This window comes from Cutaneotrichosporon cavernicola, assembly GCF_030864355.1.
Source record: "Cutaneotrichosporon cavernicola HIS019 DNA, chromosome: 5".
Lineage (NCBI taxonomy): Eukaryota > Fungi > Basidiomycota > Tremellomycetes > Trichosporonales > Trichosporonaceae > Cutaneotrichosporon > Cutaneotrichosporon cavernicola.
In genome coordinates, this window is record NC_083397.1 from 1812315 (window position 1) to 1834389 (window position 22075).

The 22075-nt window shown below is 59.2% G+C and overlaps 10 protein-coding genes across 10 annotated transcripts; 4 read left to right on the forward strand and 6 right to left on the reverse strand.

Moving 5' to 3' along the window:
• Window positions 1–404: 404 nt before the first annotated feature.
• CcaverHIS019_0507320 (uncharacterized protein) lies at window positions 405–2373 on the forward strand (the record flags this gene model as incomplete). Its single annotated transcript, XM_060601924.1, has 6 exons — window positions 405–470; window positions 988–1066; window positions 1220–1329; window positions 1820–2023; window positions 2058–2241; window positions 2297–2373. 6 exons carry the CDS (start codon window positions 405–407, stop codon window positions 2371–2373), a joined length of 720 nt encoding a protein of 239 aa, XP_060458369.1.
• Window positions 2374–3088: 715 nt separating this feature from the next.
• On the reverse strand, window positions 3089–4665 carry FAL1 (uncharacterized protein; the record flags this gene model as incomplete). Its single annotated transcript, XM_060601925.1, has 8 exons — window positions 3089–3129; window positions 3172–3545; window positions 3605–4256; window positions 4300–4350; window positions 4401–4410; window positions 4502–4547; window positions 4595–4602; window positions 4660–4665. 8 exons carry the CDS (start codon window positions 4663–4665, stop codon window positions 3089–3091), a joined length of 1188 nt encoding a protein of 395 aa, XP_060458370.1.
• Window positions 4666–4849: 184 nt separating this feature from the next.
• Window positions 4850–6454, forward strand: sap61 (uncharacterized protein; the record flags this gene model as incomplete). The annotated part of the gene is made up of 3 exons (XM_060601926.1): window positions 4850–4945; window positions 4987–5501; window positions 5536–6454. The coding sequence occupies 3 exons, from the start codon at window positions 4850–4852 to the stop codon at window positions 6452–6454; spliced, it is 1530 nt and encodes a 509-aa protein (XP_060458371.1).
• A 73-nt stretch (window positions 6455–6527) lies between these two features.
• On the reverse strand, window positions 6528–8629 carry AIP1 (uncharacterized protein; the record flags this gene model as incomplete). The annotated part of the gene is made up of 6 exons (XM_060601927.1): window positions 6528–7622; window positions 7659–7925; window positions 8030–8307; window positions 8382–8424; window positions 8468–8574; window positions 8614–8629. The coding sequence occupies 6 exons, from the start codon at window positions 8627–8629 to the stop codon at window positions 6528–6530; spliced, it is 1806 nt and encodes a 601-aa protein (XP_060458372.1).
• Window positions 8630–8847: 218 nt separating this feature from the next.
• On the reverse strand, window positions 8848–11266 carry HDA1 (uncharacterized protein; the record flags this gene model as incomplete). The annotated part of the gene is made up of 6 exons (XM_060601928.1): window positions 8848–9152; window positions 9188–9267; window positions 9303–9940; window positions 9976–10103; window positions 10140–10694; window positions 10729–11266. 6 exons carry the CDS (start codon window positions 11264–11266, stop codon window positions 8848–8850), a joined length of 2244 nt encoding a protein of 747 aa, XP_060458373.1.
• Window positions 11267–11616: 350 nt separating this feature from the next.
• APL6 (uncharacterized protein) lies at window positions 11617–14175 on the forward strand (the record flags this gene model as incomplete). The annotated part of the gene is made up of 5 exons (XM_060601929.1): window positions 11617–12055; window positions 12089–12179; window positions 12212–13020; window positions 13066–13623; window positions 13658–14175. 5 exons carry the CDS (start codon window positions 11617–11619, stop codon window positions 14173–14175), a joined length of 2415 nt encoding a protein of 804 aa, XP_060458374.1.
• Window positions 14176–14203: 28 nt separating this feature from the next.
• CcaverHIS019_0507380 (uncharacterized protein) lies at window positions 14204–16436 on the reverse strand (the record flags this gene model as incomplete). Its single annotated transcript, XM_060601930.1, has 2 exons — window positions 14204–16375; window positions 16413–16436. The coding sequence occupies 2 exons, from the start codon at window positions 16434–16436 to the stop codon at window positions 14204–14206; spliced, it is 2196 nt and encodes a 731-aa protein (XP_060458375.1).
• Window positions 16437–16770: 334 nt separating this feature from the next.
• Window positions 16771–18447, forward strand: HTS1 (uncharacterized protein; the record flags this gene model as incomplete). The annotated part of the gene is made up of 3 exons (XM_060601931.1): window positions 16771–17578; window positions 17615–18198; window positions 18232–18447. 3 exons carry the CDS (start codon window positions 16771–16773, stop codon window positions 18445–18447), a joined length of 1608 nt encoding a protein of 535 aa, XP_060458376.1.
• Window positions 18448–18514: 67 nt separating this feature from the next.
• tdcB (uncharacterized protein) lies at window positions 18515–19495 on the reverse strand (the record flags this gene model as incomplete). Its single annotated transcript, XM_060601932.1, has 1 exon — window positions 18515–19495. One exon carries the CDS (start codon window positions 19493–19495, stop codon window positions 18515–18517), a length of 981 nt encoding a protein of 326 aa, XP_060458377.1.
• Window positions 19496–19753: 258 nt separating this feature from the next.
• CcaverHIS019_0507410 (uncharacterized protein) lies at window positions 19754–21317 on the reverse strand (the record flags this gene model as incomplete). Its single annotated transcript, XM_060601934.1, has 3 exons — window positions 19754–20086; window positions 20121–20674; window positions 21071–21317. The coding sequence occupies 3 exons, from the start codon at window positions 21315–21317 to the stop codon at window positions 19754–19756; spliced, it is 1134 nt and encodes a 377-aa protein (XP_060458378.1).
• Window positions 21318–22075: the final 758 nt, after the last annotated feature.

Sequence of the window (22075 nt, forward strand, 5' to 3'; positions counted from 1 at the left end):
TCAGCCGTCTCTCCACAACTAACATCCATCTCCGCGCCATCACAACTCATACATGCACAGCAGATATCGTGTCGGTACACTCATGTACTACACAGTACCAGCTAACCGTTCAAAGATTGTCCAACACTATGATGGTTGGGCTGCTAGAATGGCACAACCGACTGACCGCCGAGCTCTGATCCCGGGATTCCAGACTGCAGATTGGTTGGCCCGCGTTTCTCCCCATATCTCCACCATCAGTATTGACAGTGTGTTGAAACTCTGCAAGTGTATCGGGGGCTTGTACTAACGTTAGGTAGGCGAGTTACTTGATTTTAGTGCATTGGCAATTGGAGTGGCAGAGGGCCGAACAATCTCGGCGGCGCTACGGTGGGAAAAACTAAACCAGCCCACCCAACCCCGTAATGTCGCATACGGCGAGGAGACATTACGCGTCGGACGCGACTTGGTGCGCAGATGTCGCGGATAAGGTGCTTGCACCCCCACCCAGCCCGTGTTGGACGCGTACGGTGCTGTGTATGGCGCGCGGTGGTCGAGTCAACCGCGAGGGCGGATCGGCCGAGGAAAGCGCTCGGCATTATAGCCTGGGAAGAGAAACTTGGTCGCCACGGCCACCAGAGACATCCATGCATGCCAATTTTGGAGGTTATGGTCGCAGAGATGGAGAGCAGAGTTCCTTCGCCACCGAGTGGAGTCTGGAGCGATTACAAGCAGTGAAGACGGCCTTGGTTGTGGACAGACAGGAGGTGACGAAAACCCGAGCACGGGATCACGTGCCGCCTTGGCACCTTGCACTGATCCGTTGATCTCCACCCCTAATCCTCATGCATGCATCCAGTTTTCTGTCAAGTTGTTGGTATCATATGCATGCATGTGTACGTCTTTTATTATGTGTCTAGGTGTCGTTTTGGGAGAGAGAGAAGCTTTCAAAGATCAACGGGAGATTCGGATGTTTAGGAATTGAGTGGGACAGGTCACATATACAAGCGGCCCTCGACCTGTATCTCTTCTTCTTCCCCCCACTCGTCCATCTTCAACACCTTGCGTCGCCATCCACCTCAACCTTGTGAGTAGCCCTCACTACTCGTCTTGGATGGCCTCCAGGTCACCTCCGCGACATCCCCAAGCATACAGTGCACGGAGCTGACGCTTTCCCGCTTGGTCGCTGCCGCCGCGCCCCCATACCTCTTTAACATCCTGATGTTTTGTGACCTCCCAGCTTCAGTACCACCTCCTCTCAACTTGTCTACCATGGCTCCCACCGTTACCAAGAAGGCCGCCGCGCCCCGCAAGGCCTCGAACCACCCCACGTTCCTGGTCATGATCCAGGTGAGTCGGCCGATGCCCACGCCACCAGAAGGTTTGGGTCCCACGCCCACCAACCAAGACCCGCGACCCGCTTTCAACACCTTGCTCTCCGAGGTAGCGGTAGCGAGTACAATCGAAGGAGGATGTGTGTTCGGTCGTCGTGGGGGAGTGCTGCGATGTGCATGGGTGACGATGGAGGGCAGCGCTGGTCGTCAGCGTCGCCGCCGCTCCAACACCGCTTCCACGCCCCCAAGAGCTGGCCTGTTGAGTCAACCGATCGTTCGCCCAGGTTCCACGCGCACCACATCTCGTACGAAAGCGAAACTCGCTATTGCGGTGGATGGGTCGCCCATCCACATGCATGCCGAATGACCGCTTCGTTACCCTCATGCATGACTGTCGAGCTCGACGGGGTTGAATTGCCGATTCGGGTGATTTTGCGCCCAACCGAGCTTGTCGCTTGTTCATCCCGCCCCGGCCCCCCGTCCCTCTCGGCTCCGCTAACGAACAGGAGTGCATCGCCGCACACCCGGAGGACGCGCGTTCGGGCGTTTCGCGGCCGACGATCAAGAAGTACCTTGCCAACACGTACAAGCTTGACCTCTCGTCTGCTTCGAACGTCAATAACCTCTCGAACGCCATCAAGCGTGGCGCCGAGACTGGCGCTCTTATCCTCCCCAAGGGCATCGGCGGCAAGGTCAAGCTTGCTCCTAAGGTGCGTTTATCGTTTGAGATGACACTGACAACAGGCCAAGAAGGCTCCCGCCGCTGACAAGGAGAACGTTGCCCCTAAGAAGGCGGCCGCACCCAAGAAGAAGGCTACTTCCACCACCAAGAAGCCCGCTGCCGCCAAGTCGGCCGTGAAGAAGGCCACGACGACCAAGAAGGTCCCAGCGGCCGTCAAGAAGACCTCCACGAAGAAGGCTCCCGTCGGTGAGTGCAGGAGTCAAGTTTAGCTTCCAGCCCAGTTGATCAAGCTAACAAACAGCGGCCAAGGCCAAGGCCGCGCCGACGAAGAAGGCGGCCCCGAAGAAGGCCGCCACCAAGGCCAAGGCGGCCAAGTAAGCGTCTCATGGACCTTGCTGGGGATCGGTCAGTATCTGGGTCCTTCAGTGTTTTGTACCATCATTGTAGAGAGACCGGCTCTTCGCTCCTCTTCGTAGCCACTCTTCCCACCTTTGCCCTTCTTCGTTTTCGCTCTCTCTGTAGCCCCGGCGTGTGACGCCCATAGTATAGCTATGCAGCTCTCTTTAGTTTGGTGTGTTCTGATGTCTGTGGCAGTTTGAGTGTTACATGATATTGATGGTGTAGGGTGGTGACATGGTGACATGAAGCGATGGCATGGTGGGGAAGAAGGGTGATTTGATGGTTGGACTGGTGGCATATTGGTTGTAAGATTTGGTCAAAGGGTGGAATGCCGCATCTGGCCTTTGGGTCTCGGGTTGATCACCGTAGTACGGCATATCTTGTCAGCCACAGGGCAGTGCCACAAACACTGCGATCCAGGTTACGCTCCACCCCAGGCGCCCAGGCCCCAGGCCCAGTGGCAACACCGACTGCTTGTCGTCAGCGCCACGACCTGCAAGATCAGATTCAGATCAAGATCAGTGGAAGTGACGTTGCAACTGTTTATGATTGGACATGTATTGATCTACAACCACAAATTGGCAAATGATTCCGCTGGTAACCAAGTCTCTCAACCCTCAGTCGGCATTCATCGGCCATTGGTACAGCCACACGGTACACGGGCATAAACAGTACATGACCAGACAGTCTATAATCACACCAGCTCCTGCACCTGTGCGGGCATCTCGTCGATCTCTGCTCGTCAGCTAGCCCCAAAGCCCAAAACCCCAAACTCACGCGTAGAGTAGTACTGCTCAATGTCTCGCAGAATGCGCACGTCCTCGACAGTGACAAAGTTGATCGCAACACCCTTGCGCCCAAAACGGCCAGAACGACCGATACGGTGGAGGTAGTTCTCACGGCTCGAGGGAAGGTCATAGTTGATGACAAGAGACACTTGCTGCACGTCAATGCCGCGCGCCCACACATCGGTGGTGATAAGTACGCGAGACTGGCCGCCACGGAACTCGGCCATAATAGCGTCACGCTCTTTCTGCACCATCTCGCCGTGCATCGACGACACGGTGAAGTTTGCCTCGCGCATCTTCTCCGTCAGCCAGTCGACCTTGCGGCGCGTGTTGCAGAAGATGACGGCCTGGGTGATGGTGAGGCTGCGGTCAGCTCTGGTTGGATGACGACAAGCTGGGAAAAAACGACCAGAGGCACTCACGTGTCGTACAGGTCGCAGAGCGTGTCAAACTTCCAGTCCTCCTTCTCAACAGCAACAAAGAACTGCTTGATGCCCTCAAGAGTCAGCTCGTCGCGCTTGACGAGGATGCGGATAGGCTCGGTCATGAACTTGGTCGTCATCTCGAGGACGTCGTGGGGAAGCGTCGCCGAGACGATGACGACCTGAGTGGCGGGGGGAAGGTAGCGGTAGATGTCGTAGATCTGGTCCTTGAAGCCCTTGTTGAGGAGCTCGTCCGACTCGTCAAGAATAAGCATCTTGATGTCCTTGGTGCGAAGGTTGCGTCGGCGGATCATGTCAAACACACGACCCGGCGTGCCGCTGACGACCTGCTGCCCAGCCTCGAGCTTGCGGATGTCCTCGCCGACACTAGTGCCACCAATGCACGCGTGACACGACACGTTCATGTAATCGCCGAGGGCGAGGACGACCGTTTGGATCTGCACAGCCAACTCGCGAGTTGGCGAGAGTACGAGCGCCTGCGTCTCACGAATGTTAAGGTCGAGCGACTGCAGAGCCGAGATGGCAAACGTCGCCGTCTTACCAGTACCGGATTGAGCCTGGGCGATCACATCGCGCCCGCGGATGATGGGGATGATGGCGCGTTGCTGGATAGCTGAGGGCTTCTCAAAGTCTGCCGTCAGCCTGATCTGGTAGAGATGAGGACTCAGACTCACTGTACGCGTAGACACCGCGGAGGAGGTCTTCCCGGAGGTTGAGTGCTTCGACTGTAGTTGGGCGTCAGCAGCTGTACAAAGATGACGAGAGCTAAGCTTACAAGTAGGAGCCTGTATTTCGAGAGGAGCAAAAGCGCCGTGTCAATGTACGCTCTCACTCCTCTCGACAACGCTGCCCGCCGCGGCAGCTTGAGGTACGTACGACAGTGACTGATTCGGACGACTCGAACACGAGCTTGTCATCGCCGCTGTGGTGTGAGCTTTACCCTTCCTGGAAGACCAGCTTGACGCTTACGGATTGAGCTGTACAGCGCACACGCGCGTCAGTATCTCGTCCGGTCCCTATGGTGAGCTGCTTACCGCCATTGCTTATTGTTGTTGTTGTTGTTGGCGATGATGTGCAAGGGCTGCTGATGGAGTGGGTCGAATCTCAAAGTCCAGCACTGGGTGGCGACTAATCCCGAATCTCCGCTGCGTGGCAATCTCATCAGACCTCCACCGATTCTTTGCATCTGCCGCTGAATACCGCAACAACAACCCCTCCAACAACATGGACTCGGTCATTGAGACGCAGCGAGCCTGCCACGAAGAGATTGAGCGGTACGAGCAAGCGCTCGCGGACGTGCTGGTACAGCAACCTATCGGGGTGAGTGCCAGTTTGATATTTCCACTTGTAGCTGACGACAGCAACGTAACCAGACACGGCGGGACCGTAAGGCGGCTGAGATCCTCGCTCGCATCGGCGAGCTGAGACACAACCTTGCTCTTCTGTATGAAGATGCGCCGGGACTGCGGCCGACCGAGCTCGCGGCGTTGAGCGCGCCGCCTCCCGGTGAAGGGGTGGACGAGCTGGCCGAGTTCTACACGCGCTTCGAAAAGGTCAAGGACTTCCACCGCAAGAACACGGGTCTGAACGCGCGCGCGCTCATCGCGTCCATCGACGACATGGTCGACTCGGATGGGCTTCAGGTGATCGAGGTCGAGGGCGAGGAGGAGCCGGTCATCATTGACCTGCTCGACAGCGTCTTCAGCGGCGAGGAGGCATACGGCCGCCATCTCGACCTGTACGAGGCGCACGCCCAGTTCCTTAACCTCAAGGGATCGACTCGGTTGTCGTACATTGCCTATCTCGACATGCTCAAGTCGGGGCGCATCGAGCGCACTCTTGATGTGCGGGAAAAGAGCCACCCCGCGTACTTGCAGTGCGTCAAGGTCCCAAGGACTTGCTGACTCCAGATACGTGCAGACACTGTATTCGTACATGACATCGTTCTTTGAGCGGGCACTGCCCCTGATCGACCTCGAGAAGAAGTTGAAGGAGGAGGAAGACGGGTTCGACAATGCCTGGGCTGCTGGCGAGGTCAAGGGATGGGATGAAGGGAAGAAGGTACCTACATCCCAAGGCGGGATTTGGTGCCCTTACTGCGCAAAGTCGTACGCCAAGCAGACGGTGTACGATGCGCACTTGAACTCGGGAAAGCACAAGAAGAAGCAGGCAGCTGGTATCAAGGTCGAGCAAGGCAATGAGCCGGCAACGTCTACCGCAGAGTCGGGGAGGGATAAGCTGCGGCCAGCGGCTCGACTTACGTGGCTCGTGTGTGCGCTCCTCGTCTTCCCGCCAATCCCCGAGAAGATTACTGCATCGCGAGGCGAGGTGGAGCGCCGCGCGGCGCTGACTGCGCGCGAGCGTGAGGCCGAGCTTGAGGACGTCGAGGAGGCACCGCCTGTCGTTCTTCCCCCACCTGGAGAGGAAGAGGAAGACGAGGACGACCCACGCCTGTACAACCCCCTCAACCTCCCGCTCGGATGGGACGGCAAGCCCATCCCCTTCTGGCTGTACAAGCTGCACGGTCTCGGTGTCGAGTTCAAGTGCGAGATCTGCTCTGACCACGTGTACATGGGCCGCAAGGCGTTTGACCGCCACTTCCAGGAGAGCAGGCACGCGTTTGGTATGCGCGCTCTCGGGCTACCCAACACGCGCCACTTCCACGAGATCACCAAGATCGCGGACGCACTCGCGCTCGCGGAGAAGCTCAAGGCCGAAGGACGCGCTGAGCTGAGTGCCATGGACAAGGCGGAGGAGTTCGAAGACGACGATGGAAACGTCTACGATAAGAAGACGTACGAGGATCTCAAGCGCCAGGGCTTGTTGTAGTGTATGATTTAATCACCTGCATTAGACTGCAAGACATGCATATGTGTCACCTTCCATCTACTAGTCTACCTCTCTAGGCCGGCACCTCCCAAGTGCGAACGCAGCCGTCCGCGCCCGCGCTGACAACACGCGTGTCGTTCTCCCAAGCCACGCCGCTCACACCGCCGGGGTGCGCGTTCTTGATCGGCACATTACGCACCACCTTCTCGGGGTTCCAGATGTAGATGCTCTCGTCCGCACCTCCGGAGGCGAGGCGCTTGCCAGAGGGCGAGAACGCGAGGCTGGCAACACGGCCGGTGTGGAACGTCCACCGGCTGGAGACGAGCACCTTGTTCGCTTTGGCGTCGATGAGGACGATGCGGCCAGCCGCGTCGCCGGCAGCGAGGAGGCTGCCATCGAGAGAGAACGCCAGCGAGAGAACCTCACCCTTGTTGTCCTCGAACGATGCAACCTCGCTGAGCGACGAGCCGGAGGCACGAGCGATCGTCACCTTCTTCCCAGAGCCCGTTGCGACAAGGTCACCATGGACAGCGACAGCAGTGCATGCCCCGCCGACCACAGTACTCGAGCCTCCCATGGAGACCTCGAGGCCAGCCGGCGAGGCAATGTACACAGCGTGCGGCGTCGCCGCGACACCAGTGGGCTGTGCTTTGGTCGGCACAGAGCTGGCGGCGAACTGACCGCCCGAGATGGCGGACACCTTGTCGTCCCACCCTGCCGACCAGACCTTGCCCGTTCCATCTGACGCCATCGCGGCCACGAGAGCGGTGTGGCCGACACCCTCGACGTTGGAACATTCGCCCTCGCGCTCACCGAGAGACGCACCCAGCGCGAAGCTCTTCATCGTCCCGTCGAACGAGCCCGTGTAGAACGTCTGGGAGTCGCGGCCTGGCGCGAGTGCGCTCGACGTGATGGCCTTGGTTGGGCCGTAGAGCTTGCGCCAGGTCTTTCCCTCGCGCACGTCGAACACGTTGATCGTGCCACCCAGCGACACACTGGCGATCGTGTTCGGGTTGGCCCAAACAACGCCGTTCTGCTGCGCCTCAACGTCCGCACCCACCGACCATGCCTGCTTGACCTGCGCCGCAGCGGCGTCCCAGATCGCCACGACACCGTCCGCGCCAGCCGTGACGAGGTGTGCCGAGTCAGGTGCCCACGACAGAGCCATCTGCTATCAGCTGCTAGTTCAGGATTTCCAGCTTACCAGACTGCGGGTTGGGTCCGGCGCATCAGCGCTGGCGTTGATCTCGCCCGTCTTGCCGTCGTAGAGGAAGAGCTTGCCGTCCGAGCCGACCGACGCGAACACATCGCCGTTGGGTGAGAACCCGACGTCGCGCACGAATCTGGTGTGTGTCTGGATGATCCGGTCATACTTGAACGGCACAGCAGTGTGGAATACGATCGAGTTGTCGTCCGACCCGCTGACAGCGCGGAACGGCCGCTGGTGGCGCACGCTAAGGGAGGTGATGGGCTGGAGTCAGTGTGCGGGAGGGTGAGGATGGGTTGGGAATGGTGGGGCTGTGCGGGCTGCCGGGCTGCGCAAGCTGCACAGCCAAGAGGGCGATAGCTACGCACCTTCGAGTGTCCCGTAATCTCGCCGCAGCTGCTGCCCGAGTCGACAAAAAACGCCGCGCCAAATCTGTCCTTGCCTTCGCCGCCGGCAATGAGGCGCTTGCTCTCGCTGTCCCACGCAACATCGTTAATACGGCCGGCGATGGGGCGGGCTGCGAGCTTGAGGATGTTCTCGGCTGGGTTGGTCGTATCCCACACGCGCACGTTGCCAGCAACGTCACCCGAGGCAATGTAGTACCCAGATGGGGAGAAGCGAGCGACGGTTGCGGTCTGGGTGTGCTCTGGTGTCAGATCTCATGGAAGGGGGAGAGGGGAAGAAGGTGGGCATGAGATACGAGGGACAGAGGATACTCACGAGTATACGCATGCGCGCTCGACGGGTTGTTCAGGTCGCGAATCTGTTGTTAGCTCTAGTCACAGAGAAGCCAGTGAGCTACGCACGATTACGGCGCGGCCGTTTGTGTACACGATCTTCTCGCCCTTGGGGTCGGCGCCGAGCTTGGTGCTCTCGCCGCGGGCGGTGGCAGGATTGCACGGATAGAGAGGTCCTCACCATAAGCTGAGTCCAGCGCGCCTTCAGAGCTCACCTGATTTGTAACTCATGGTGGTTGAAGATGTTGAGGAAGGTAGACGTGTCCAGATCTCGATGAGGTGTTGCGTCACCACCTCCACTCTACCGTCAGAGATTCAAGGTTGAAAAACGTAAAGATTTATTGCTAGAACCAGATTCCCTCCAAAATGCAACCTCCCTCCATTACTGCTGCTGTCCTCATCTCTGATGATCTCAAGAGTTGCATTGAATACAATGTGCCCAAATCAACCTACACAACGTCGACTATTGCGTGCCCGTTGGTCTGCACTGGGTCCAGCTTGCTATCAACAAACTCCTTGATCTCAGGCAGCGCCTCCACGAGCACGTCAACAACCTTGGCCTTGCGGGCCGTTCGCAGCTGTCCCCCTATACGTCTATACAGGCGCTCCTCTCCAAGCAACGGGTGAATGTGCGGCAGGTATATTTGGCAGACGTCCCTGAACCACGTGCGACGGTTCTCGTTCGTCGGGTCTGGTCGCACAATCGAGTGCATACCCGCCACCTGCACGATCGCCTTGACCTTTGACTGTACGTCTGTCGTCAGCTGGGATACGATCTGGTTAGCTTACCCCTGTGGTTGACGAGCTCCATGACCGCTCCACAAGCTGTCCCATGTCCGATGAGCACAACGTTCTTGGCTGATGACAATCTCACATTAGCTCACAGCGAGACAGCGCGGCTCACTCGACGTAGTTGTCCCACAGGTAGCGCATGAGCTGGCCGTCCATCTTGTCACCGCTGTTTGACACCATGCGTGGACCCTTCGCAAATTGACTGCGCAGGTTGCGCAGCACATTGATGTCGATGAGGTTCCAACCCCGGCCTCTGACCCAGTCGACCACGGCGTCAGACGTGTCGAGCAGATAGCTGTTGGCAAGGCTGACATCGACCGACGCCACGCCATCTGTCTCAACACGCAGGTTCCCAAAGTCGTGCGCGAAGATGACGAGGGTTTCGGTCTCGGATTCGTACAGCCCCTCGTTGACGAGGACCTGGTTCTGGAACCACTCATGCAGGTCGGTGTTTGCGAGAGGCACGGTGAAGAGCTTGTGCTTGGTGTACATGTGCTGCAGACGGTGCTGCTTGAGAAGGTCGGGCACTGTTGTGACGTATTCGCCACCGCCCTTGCCGATCTCAGGAGGTGCGCACGCCGCTGCGTTGACGTTCTTCCAGTACTTCGACTGGACCTTTGCGACCTCGTGTATGACCTCGGTCGCCAATTCGGAAGCCTGGACTTGCCCGATCTCGGCGGGCGTCTCACCAAGAAGAACTTGGGCGACCGCTAAGGACGAATCGGAGATGGCACGAAGATTGTAACCTCCCTATGACGTTAGACCTGGCAGCCGGGGTTACTCACCTCCAGTGCGACGACGACCTTCCCTCCTGCGAGAGCGCACAGCATGTGCGTCATGTGGCCGTACCCAGCAGGGGTGACGTTGCAACAGCCGAGCTGATCCCCGTCTGCAGCGTCGAACCCAGCTGAAACTGTCTGTCAGCTGGTTCATTGAGCGCGCAGCTCACTGATTACAAGGTCGGGTGCGAACTCGTACGCGATGGGCATCACGATCTTCTGGAACGCGTAGATGTAGTCGCCGTCGCCAAAACCTGGCCCAGGCCACGGGATGTTGACCGACGTGCCTTCTCCTTCCCCCTCGCCGACCATGTCGAGTGCACCAAAGTCGCTCGACGGGTAGAATTTGCCGCCGTCGTGCCGGTGGATCGAGATGTACAGCACATTCGGGTCGTCCCAGAATGCGCGTTGCGTCCCGTTGCCGTGGTGTACGTCCCAATCGAGGATGAGCACCTTCTTCGCCAACCCCTGGCGCTGCACCTCACGTGCCGCGACGGCAACGTTGTTGAAGAAGCAGAAGCCCATGTGCTCGTCTGGCTCGGCGTGGTGACCGGGTGGTCGCACGATCGCGAATGCGTTCCGGACTTCGCCCTCGCACACCGAGCGACACGCCTGGATGACTCCACCACACGAGAGACGAGCGCAGTGCCCAGTTTCCCGGCACACGTACAGCGACAGATGGTCGTAATAGTTCTTCGTCTCCTGGATATACTCGTCCGTGAAAGCTGGTGTCAGCTATCGAGAATTACCCAAGCTCACTTTCTGTCCCCTGCACCTTATGCCAGTGGTCATCGGTATGGACGAGGCGGACCTGCTCTTTCTGCGCCTCGGCGAAATCTAAACGCTTCATCCGCCGGATGAGCCCTTGCTCCTTGAGGCGATTGAAGATGCGCTTGATGCGCATCGGCTCCTCCGGGTGACCTTCCCCCGAGTCATGGATGTCCTCAGTCGGCGTGTACCCATCGGCGCAATGGAGCATCATGAGGGGATCGAAGACATAGCCTGTGCGCACCATGCGGCCTTTCTCGACGACGCTGTCGCTGTCATTGTCTGCATCCTCGTAGAAGAAAGTGAGGTTCGGGTTAGCCATGGTCGGATATGGCGGCATCGGCTGCGACAGGTGCACGCGTTGTAACGAACTGTCCACACCGTTAACCTGCGACGCGCTGGCATCGGCGTTGCCTTCGAACGCAGTGGTGTTGGAAGGTCCAGCTGGAGCGTCAACGTCCATGGCGTTGCTATCCACCACATGCTGGGCAGTAGCAGGGAAGGTCGACGGCACGTTGCTGAAGTCCATCTTGCTCAACCTAGAGCACGACAGACGGAATGGGATAGAGAGGGGTTGCCGATATGTCCGATACGCTCGCAAGATACCCAACGCTGAAGCGGTGAGCGGTGAGCGAGTGAGTTGAACTGAAAGTGAGGCAATAACAACAGTTCACTCTCGCATCACCGAGTGACATCTTGGAATGATCCCTCATTTACCTCCGCTATTGAGATTTCAATGTTCATTATACCATTTATAATGAGCTGTTATCGCTAGGCCAGAGGAAGCCGGTGATCGGCGTGTACCGCGGTGGACGATGATGCATCTTCTGGCCAACTTCCAACTTTGGACCTCGTAATCTTCACCTCGTCTCGCCCACCATGATTAACCGCCTCGGGCAGCGGATCAAAGAAAACTTCCACGAAACGACGCGGGACCTCTCCCTCCTCGCCGGAGGGAGCGGCTCAGGCGCCGCGGGCTACTTCGACGTCAGCGAGGACAAGGTCGTCGAGGTGTCCAAACTGCTCGAGAGCCGAGCTGAGAGCGAGCGCCTCGAAGGCATGAAGCGCATCATTGCCGCCATGTCCAAGGGCCGCAACATGGAGGGCTTCTTCGCCCAGGTCGTCAAGCAGGTCGTCGCGAGCTCGATCGAGATCCGCAAGCTTGTCTACATCTACCTCCTGCGCTATGCGGCCACCAACTCGGACCTCCTCCTGCTGTCCATCAACACGTTCCAGAAGGACCTGTCCGACCCGTCTCCGCTCATCCGCTCCATGTCCTTGCGTGTGCTCACGTCTATGCGCCTCCCTGTGATCCAAGGTGAGCTATGCCCGAGTTGTTAGCTAACAGCAGGCATCGTCATGCTCGGGCTTAAGAAGCTCGTTAACGATCGGAACCCATGGGTCCGCAAGACTGTTGCAGGCGGCCTCGCCAAGGTCTATGAGTGGGTGCGCGGCGCGGTGACGCTAATATCAGAATGGACACGAGCACGCAATCTGAACTCGTCCCCTTACTGCAGACTCTCCTGGCCTCACCCTCACCTCTCACTCTCGGCGCGACGCTTACGGCTTTCATCGAGATTTGCCCCGATCGCCTGGACCTCCTCCATCCGTACTACCGGCACATCTGCCGCCTGTTAGGAGACGCAGACGAGTGGGGTCAGGTTGTCGCGCTAGAGGTGTTGACGCGGTACGCCCGCGCGATGCTGGACAAGCCCGAGGAAGTCGCACAGGCGAACGGAAAGGAGTCGGAGGACGAGTTCGGTGGGCTCGACGTCGACCTTGCCATGCTCCTTGATCTGAGCAAGCCGCTTCTCCGGAATCGCAACGGCGCAGTTGTACTCGCGGCCGCGAAAATGTACTACAACCTCGCGCCTGCAGGGCACGCATCTGTCGGGCAGGAGATCATCGCTGCGCCCCTGCTCCGGCTAGCAGGGACAAGTGGAGCGGACGCGACAGGTGTCGAGATCTCCATCATCACGTGGGACGTCATCGCAAGCATGGCAGAGGAGCGCCCTTGGCTGTTCGCGAGCCGCTTCGCCCACTTCTTTCTGCACACGTCTGACAAGGCGCAGGTCATGTCTGCCAAAATGCGGGCGATGGTGGCCATGGTCAGCGAGGAGAACGCAACTGCGGCCATCCGCGAGTTCAAGGGGTACACTGCGCTGCCGTCCGACACTGTGGCAGAGGAGGCGGTGCGCGCGATTGGCCACTGTGTGCGCTCACAACCGGCGGTGGCGGAGACGGGATTACGTTCGTTGATGCGGCTGCTCAAGAGCACGAGGAGTGAGTCGAGTCTGCTCATGTAACTAAGCTATCAGCTGACAACAGGCGCCCTGGTCGCGCAGGCGGTTATTGTGTTGAAGGGTGTGATTCTGCAGGGCGTCACGCTGTCGTCGCCCGAACGCCTGGTGGCGCGCCTCGCAAGACAGCTGGACAACATCACCAACGCATCGGCACGTGCAAGTGTGTTCTGGCTCGTGGGGCAGTTCGCGGCCGACGACGGGCCAGACAACACTCTGGGCCTCAAGTGGGACAGCGTGGCCCCGTGGGTGCCAGACATCCTACGCAAGGGTGTGAAGGGGTTCACGGAAGAGGAGGCGCCAGCCAAACTCCAGATATTGACATTGGTGGCAAAACTACTCGTGCTCTCTCCTAACGCGCCCAAACTCGACCTCTTCTGCCAGTACCTCTTCGCTCTGGCGCGGTGGGACGCAGACTACGATGTGCGTGACCGTGCACGCTTCCTCGCTGCCCTTCTGCGCGGCGTGCGTGAAGTCGACGGCGAGAGCGAGGACCAGGACGTCGGCGGCGTCATCCTGCGCCGCGAGCAGGCACGTGTCGTGCTGCTCGGCAAACGCGAGGTCGCTCTGGACGCAGCAGCTGAGCGTGAGTTGCTAATGAGAGTTGAAACTGACGGCAGCGAGCGAGCTCGAGATTGCCTCGATGAGTCGCGTCGCGCACCACAAGTTGAGCGGGTACACGCCGCTGCCGGAGTGGACGGACGACCCAACGGACGCGTCGCTGCGCGAGTCCGAGATCGAGCGGCCCAAACCGCGCTCGCCACCACGCGCATTCGGCTCACAGCCAAGCTTTGGCTCGCAATCCTCCGCTGTTGCGGCCAACCTCGCTGCTCTTGCTGCGCCTCGCCGTTCCACGCCACAGACCCCGCTTGGAAGCTCGCCCGCCAGCTCCGTGCCACACACAACCCGCGCCAAGTTCCGCGATCTCGACGACTTCCTCAACTCGGAGGGGTCGGACGACGAGAGTGAGGAGGTGACGAGCGAGGACGAGGCGGTGTTCGAGGTCGACCCGGTTGCGCAGAGACGGCGCGACTTTGTGCCGGAGTATGATGTGGACGAGTTGGAGGACGACGATGAGACCACAGACGATAGTAGCACAGACGAGAGCGACGTAGAGGCGCCTCTGTACCGCCGTTAGATTCATATCATCACGCATATGCAGTAAACTATGGGCTATTCTTGTGCTTGATCTCCTCGACAATAAGGCGCTTGTAGTCTGTAACGTCGCCGTTGAACTTGTCGACGCGGCCGTTGGCGCACACGTACAGCTGTGCCGCAACGTTGTGGATGAATGTCGAGTCGTGCGAGATAATGATGCATCCGCCCTTGAACGCGTTGACGGCGGCCGCGAGACCGTCGAGACCCTCAGCGTCGAGGTGGTTAGTCGGCTCGTCGAGAAGCAGGATATGCGGGCGGGTGAACGCGAGCACTGCGAAGGCGACACGCGACTTTTGACCACCGGACAGCGTCTCCATCTTCTGCAGACCAGTCAGGCCGGTGATGCCGAACGCGCCCAGGTGCGCGCGGTACTCCTGCTCAGTCTGGCCTGGGAACCTATGCTGCAGGAACGCGACAGGCGTCATGGTGACGTCGAGCTGGTCCATGTGGTGCTGGGTGAAGTAGCCGATACGCACGCGAGCGTTGATGTTTTGCGAGCCCTTGTTCGGCTGGATAACACCGGTGAGAAGCTTGATGAGCGTCGACTTGCCGGCACCGTTCGGGCCAATGACGGCAATGCGAGAGTCCATCTGCACGTCAAAGTTGACGCCCTTGAGGATCTGCTTGTCTGGAGTGTAACCGAATTCGGCCTCGTCGAGCTGCAGCAGTGGCGGTGAGATCTTCTCCGGCTCGGGGAACTTGAACTTCTCGCTCTGGTCCTCCTCCTCGGGCGGCTCGAGTTCGGGCAGCTTTTCGAGGATCTTGATACGGCTCTGCGCCTGAGGCGCGCGGTTGGCGTTGTAGCGCCACCGGTCGATGTATGCCTGCAGGTGCTGACGATACGCGAGCTGGGCCTCGTACTCCTTCCTCTGCTGCAGCGCGCGGTCCATCTTGGTGGCGTGGAACTGCGAGAAGTTGCCCTTGTAGTAGTCGAGGCGCTGAGAGTGTTGGTGCACAATGTCGGTCGCGACGGCGTCGAGGAACGAGCGGTCGTGCGAGACAACAAGGATGGTGCCGGGCCACGTCTGGAGGTAGTCTTCCAACCATGCAATGGCGTTGAGGTCCAACATGTTAGACGGCTCGTCGAGCATGAGCAGGTCAGGTTTGACAAACAGCGCACGCGCGAGCGCGAGACGCATACGCCAACCACCAGAGAACGAGCTCGTGGGCCTCTGCTGGTCGGCCTCCGAGAAGCCGAGACCCGCGAGCAGGTGGCCGGCGCGGGTCGGTCCATTGTCGGCCTCCATGTCGATGAGGTTCTGCTGGATCTCGCCGAGGCGCGCTGCGAGCTCGTCCTTCTCGCGCTCCGCGGCAATCTTGTCGCCTTCTGGTGCCTCGTTCGGAATCGGGTTCTTCTCCATGTGCTCGAGCTTGGCGTTGATCTCCTTCTCGTCCGTGATGAGCTTGTGGCGCCACACGTCGGCCTTGAGTACCGAGTCGATGGCCTTTGTGCCGTCGCCGATAATCTCCTGCTCAACGTACAGGATAGAGATGTGAGTCGGGATCGCAACCTCACGTAGCGCAATGTGCCGCAGCAATGTAGACTTGCCCACACCGTTGCGACCGATGAGACCGTAGCGCCGTCCGTACGACATGTTGAGTGTAGCGCCGTTGAGAATGCGGTTGCTGGCGAAGCTGACGTCGATGTTGGTGAGGTGAATGTCCTTGGACTTGCCCTTGGCGGCGCCGGATAAGTCGAGAGGGTTGACCTTCATGAACATCTCCTCGTAGCTCTGCTGCTGCTGGAGCTTGTCGATAAGCTTGGAGCCCTCGTACAGCGAGCGCTTGCTGCGCTTCTCGAGCTTGGCCTTGAGCTTGGCCTCGGCCTTGGCGAGCTTGTTGAGGTCGACACGCGACGCCTGCCCCTTGTTCACCGAGTCGAGGTCGACGCGGCCGCTCATTGCAATCGTCGCCGACATCTGCTGCGAGCGCATCTGCACCGAGCTCGCGAGCTTGGTCGCGGTCGCGGCCTTGCGTACGCGCTTCGAGCTCTGCGAGTCGAGGTACTGCACGAGGCGGTCCATAAAGTCGTTCAGCACCTTGTTGTCGCTGCTCGACGGGCCCTCCTGGAGCATACCGCGTGTCTGGTCGACAATGTCGTCGACATCCTCGTCGACATCGTCCACCAGGCCTGCGATGTAGTTGATGACGACCTCGTCCGTCCCGGGAAAGGTCTTTCGCTGGAGTTAGCCGACTTTTACGAGTACTTTTACTCACGATGTCTGTCCGGAGAGCAGCCATGGTTGTGGGAGAGAGAGAGCGATGGCAACAAGGTGCTCCGTCAGCTGTCGTCTACTGGTGACACTTTTGCCAGACTGGCCGAAGGCGGGACCAAATTCGGTCAGTATCTCAAAACCTCGCGACTTTTTGGATGATGATGATGGCGAGATGAGCAAAGATCAGAGTCGATTTCTATCACAACCAACGACTTCTCTTCAACGACTCTCTCAACAGCTCTTCCCATAAAGAGCGTATGCTAGTGCGAACTGCCAGGACAGCCGTTTGCCTTCGTTCTATTCCAAAAGTTTCTCCACTCTACATCCAGAACTTCCACGCTACCACATTAAGGTCGAACATGGCGGAAGTCGACGCGAAGATCCTGGCGCTCCAGGCCAAGATCAAGGAGCTCAAGGTCGCTAAGAAGGATGCGTCCAAGGAGGTCGAAGAGATGAAGGCGCTCAAGGCCCAGCAGTCCAAGGAGAAGAAGGAGGGCTCCGGGTTCCAGCTCAAAGTGCCCAAGGGTACCATCGATCACAAGCCGGCGGCTGCTCTTCTACGCAAGAAGATCTTTGCGTCGCTGGAGCGCATCTTTTCCAAGCACGGTGGCGAGACGATCGACACCCCCGTCTTTGAGCTCAAGGAGATCCTTGCTGGCAAGTACGGCGAGGACTCGAAGCTCATCTACGACCTGCAGGACCAGGGCGGCGAGCTGTGCTCGCTCCGCTACGACCTCACGGTCCCCTTTGCGCGTTACGTCGCGATGAACGGCCTCACCAACATCAAGCGCTACCACATTGCCAAGGTGTACCGCCGCGACCAGCCGGTCATGTCCAAGGGCCGCATGCGCGAGTTCTACCAGTGCGACTTTGACATTGCTGGCACGTACGACGCAATGGTCCCCGACGCCGAGATTCTGTACATCCTGTGCGAGGCTCTCGACGCCTTGGAGATTGGCGAGTACACCATCAAGCTCAACCACCGCAAGATCCTCGACGGTATCTTTGAGCTCGCGGGCGTGCCTGCCGAGAAGACGCGCATGATCTCGTCGGCTGTCGACAAGCTCGACAAGCTCCCGTGGGCTGACGTGAAGAAGGAGATGACCGCCGAGAAGGGGCTCGACGAGGCTGTGGCTGACCGCATCGGCCAGTACGTTGGCCTCAAGGGTGAGCAAAGGTGGCTGGTCCCTTAGCTGACAACAGGCAAGGGCCGCGAGGTTCTCAACAAGCTGCAGGCGGACGAGGCGCTCAACGGCGTCAAGTCGGCCAAGGAGGGTCTCGCCGACATGGCGATCCTCTTCGACTACCTTGACTGCTTCGGTGTCACCGACAAGATGTCGTTCGACATGTCGCTGGCACGCGGCCTCGACTACTACACTGGCATCATCTACGAGGCGGTCACGGAGCTCTCGGCACCGCCTGTGGTGGACGATGCCCCGGCAGTGCAGGACAAGAAGGAGAAGAAGGGCAAGAAGGCTGACAAGACGGTCAACGAGGACGGTGTCGACGAGAGCGCTGTGGGTGTGGGCTCGATCGCTGCTGGTGGGCGGTACGACAACCTCGTCAACATGTTTGCCGAGGCGGCAGGATCCAAGCGCGAAAAGGTGCCGTGCGTGGGTGTTTCGATCGGTGTTGAGCGTGTGTACGCAATCCTCGAGGCCAGGCGTCGCGCGCAGGAGGCAAAGCCCCGGTCCAAGGAGACGGACGTGTACATCATGGCACTCGGCGGGGGGTTGCTGCCTGAGCGCATGAAGTTTGCCAAGAAGCTCTGGGACGCGGGCATCAAGGTGCGTCTTACAGCGGGTGGGAGCTGACTTTAGGCCGAGTTCATGTACAAGGCCAAGCCCAAGGCGCCGGCGCAGTGGTCGCAGGCCGACGCGGACCAGGTACGCTTCGTGGCTATCCTTGCACCCAACGAGCTCGCGAACGGCATCGTGCGCATCAAGGAGCAGGGTGTTGAGCGTGCGGCCGGAACCGACAACGGCGAGGAGGTCTCGATGGACAAGGTCGTTGAGTACCTCCGCGAGCGCCTTTAGGACGTGACGTGGGGTCAGGGCGTCAGTAGGCGATGCATGATCTAATGTACAAGGGGCGAGAGGAGTGCTACAGGCCCCGGCTGAGCAGCTCGCCGTACTTTGCGATATCGACGTTGCCGCCGCTAATCAAGATCCCGACCTTCTTGCCCTTGATATCGATGCCGGCATTCTGCGCCGCTGCCAGCGACAGCGCGCCCGTGGGCTCTACGACCATCTTCATGCGCTCAGCGTAGAACCGGAGCGCGTCGACAAGCTGCTCATCCGTAGCAGTGACAATGTCCGTAACATGGTCGCGCACGACGGCGAAAGTGAGATCGCCAGCGGCCTGGGTCTGCGCTCCGTCGGCGATAGTCTTTGGCGTCTCGATCTTGACAATTTTGCCTGTCCGAAGAGACTGCTGGAAATCGTTGCCGGCCTCTGGCTCGACGCCATAAACCGCACAATTTGGGGCGAGGGATTTGGCGGCCAGTAACGAACCAGACAACAAACCTCCTCCACCGAGAGGCACGAAAATGACATCGAGGTCCGGCACGTCCTCCAATAGCTCGGCGACAGCTGTCCCCTGGCCGGCCATGACGTGCGGGTGGTTATAGGGTGGGATGAGGGTCAGTCCCCTCTCGTGGGCGAGACGGGAAGCAATGGCCTCTCGGTCTTCAGTGAACCTGTCGTAGAGGACCACTTGTGCTCCGTAGCCCCGAGTCGCGGCGAGCTTGGCTGCCGGCGCGTCCTTGGGCATGACAATCACGGCTGGCATACCGAGGAGGCGTGCGGAGAGTGCAATGGCTTGTGCGTGGTTGCCAGACGAGTAGGCCAGTACACCGGCAGCCGTTTGGGAGGGAGAGAAGCGGGAAAGGGCGTTGTACGCGCCGCGGAACTTGAAGGCGCCCATGCGCTGGTAGTTTTCGCATTTAAAGTAGAGGCTTGCGCCGAGGGATTCGTTCATCGTGGTGGAGGTTAGGACAGGGGTGCGGTGCGCTACGCCAGCCAGGCGGGATGCCGCCGACTGGACGTCTGCGTATGTCGGGAGCGGGGCGGAGAGGTCGGGCATAGCCAAGTGGATGAGGATAGAGCAAGTTGCAAGTTGTGATGGCTGTTGGGGGAATGACGTGCCGGTCATGTCCGGCCCGGTTGAATCCAACTCTACTGTAGCACTTGTCCACAATCACGTGGCCCACGGCCTTGCACCTCCACAACATCTCGACTAGCAATGAGCCCGTGGCAATGCGTCAGCTCGTCCATGAATGCACTGCTACGAAGCAATCTACAGAACTACTGCTGAATGCCCCTTGTCCTCAGCTTGTCACCTCTAGGAGCGAAGATACTGACACACGGGCGGGCCCCAACGGATCGCGGCCTTGTATCGCCACATCCCCGGAGCGTTGCCCTTAGCCAAGCCTTCAATCGCGTCCGCAAACACCTCCCCGCACCCCTCAGCCTTGACCTCGGTCATGGGGGTGAGGTACGTCTTGAAGCTGAACAGCAATGCGTTCGTCTTTGGCAACCGGGTCAGCGTCTGCATCTCGACGCGGAGGTTTGTTGTGTTAATGTCGACTTTGGCCTGGAGGTTGCTAATGTCCTCGTCCTCGTGGATGTGATTGCTGCCATTGTTGTACAGTTCGTTGTGGGTCTGGACCGACCACTGGCCTCAGCTAATTATCTCCGTCGGTACTCACGTTGAGGCGGCGGAAGGGCTTGCCGACTTCCATCTTGGAGAAGAAGCGCTCCATGCTAGGCCCGATGCGCTCGTAGTTTGGTACAGGGTCGTGGATCGCAGACAGCCCAAGGCCAAGCTTCTCGCTCGGGTCAAAGCCACTCGGGAAACAGCACGAGAACGCCACGCACTGGTGGGTGTCCCCCACCTTTTGGAGGAAGAAGAGGTCCTCCTCAATCGTCTCGCCGAGGCCGACCAGCGCAGCTTCAGCAGCCCTGTCATCCTCTGCCAAGTCACCAGTCACGGGTACAGTGGTTAGGAGCACCTTGCCAGTCGCGACGTTTGTAAACTCCTTGCCGTCGGGGGAGAGCTTGAACATTGTCGGGAAGCGGCGCGGGAGGTGGTCGTGCAGCAGGTACGTGTACAGTTCACGCACGGCCGCAGCACCCCGCCCATCGGGGATCACCCCGTGCACCTTGTTTCCGTGCAATGCATAGAGGCGCCTCCGCTCGGCGACACGCTTTGTGTAGTCCTCGTCAACAGTGATGAGCTCGGAGGGCTTCACGCCAGTGAGCGCTGAGGTTAGATTGGTCCGTGCGGAAGTGGCGAGTCAAGTCTGAGGGGTCCACCGCGGCGTGTCAAGTCTGAGGGGTTCACCGCTGGCGCTGGCTGATGGCCTCCCTTCCTCTTCCAGCAGCATACACAACACGAAGATGCCCCCAACGCGCCTCGAGCTCACCACCATCAACGCAGTCGGGAAACTTCGGCTCATGCCGAGCGGCAACTCCGAAATGGATAAACGGCAGGAAAATCAAGGTGGCCATACCTCGTACCCGCGGGTGATGGGCGCGTAACGAAGGCGGGGTAGAAGGGGGCCCATGTTGGGAATGGAGTGCAGAGGCGGATGAAAGAGAGCAAGGGGGAATGTTCAATTTGAACGTGTGGAAGCAGGGAGAGCAAGGACAAACACACCCATGGTGATATGGTAGATGGGCTTGAAGGGCCGGAACACGTTACGACGGGCCGTGGTCCAGTCGAAGCCGTCAAGCGACTGGATCTCAGGTTCAGGTACTTTGTGCTCGACGGCGACCTTTGTGGGTCCAGCCTTGCGTGCGCGGTAGAGGACGAGGGCGAAGAGGAGTGCGCCGAGGATGCCGGCGCTGAGGGTGGCGGTGGAGAGGCCGAGTGGGCTGTCGTCGACAACCGTGGTGTTGGACATGGTGGCGTGGGCGTGGGCGTGGGCGGGCGGTGGTTTGGGCATGCAGTGAAGGAGGGGAAGGAGGGGAAGATGGGCAGTCGTGGATATCTAGCCAAGCTAGTTATAGCGCGTTTGATGGCGGAGATGTAAGGAACAAAGCAGGCCGTCCGAGTCGGATGGCGCAAGTCTCGAACCGAGGCAGAGGCATGTTGGAGACGAGATGATCGGACTGGGTGGGGGTGACTGATGTCATTCCGCCATGATATTGCTATTACTGGCGGATTGCTGCCAAAGCGTCAAGTACCTTCGACCAGAGGCCCAGAGGCCTGGCCGGGCTTGTTGTTGGCCCCTCCAAAGTCCTCCAAGTCGACTAGTCCGATACGCGTGTCAGATTGCGCGCTGAGAAAGCCTGATACCAGCTGGAGTGGTGTATTTAACTCTTGCAACAGCGCTCCCAGAGCACACCGCAAGACTCACGCTGAAAGCTGGAGAACGGTTCGGTTCGTCTGTTCATTGACATCACCGAGGAGAGGTTCACGGTGGACTGTGCTACTCTGCAACTAAAAACAGAGAACGCGAGTTTGAAACCACTTGCAATGCGTTGCCACCCTGATCCGATCCGGCTACTGTAGCCTTGATTGCGGTCCAACACTACTCAACCTGATAACACTCGCCATGCACATCTCCCATCATACATGGTCCAGAACTACGCCCCTGCCTTGACGGACCTCGCGATGCACAAGCAACTGATGGTTGGATTGTTGATGGTCTCGGTATTC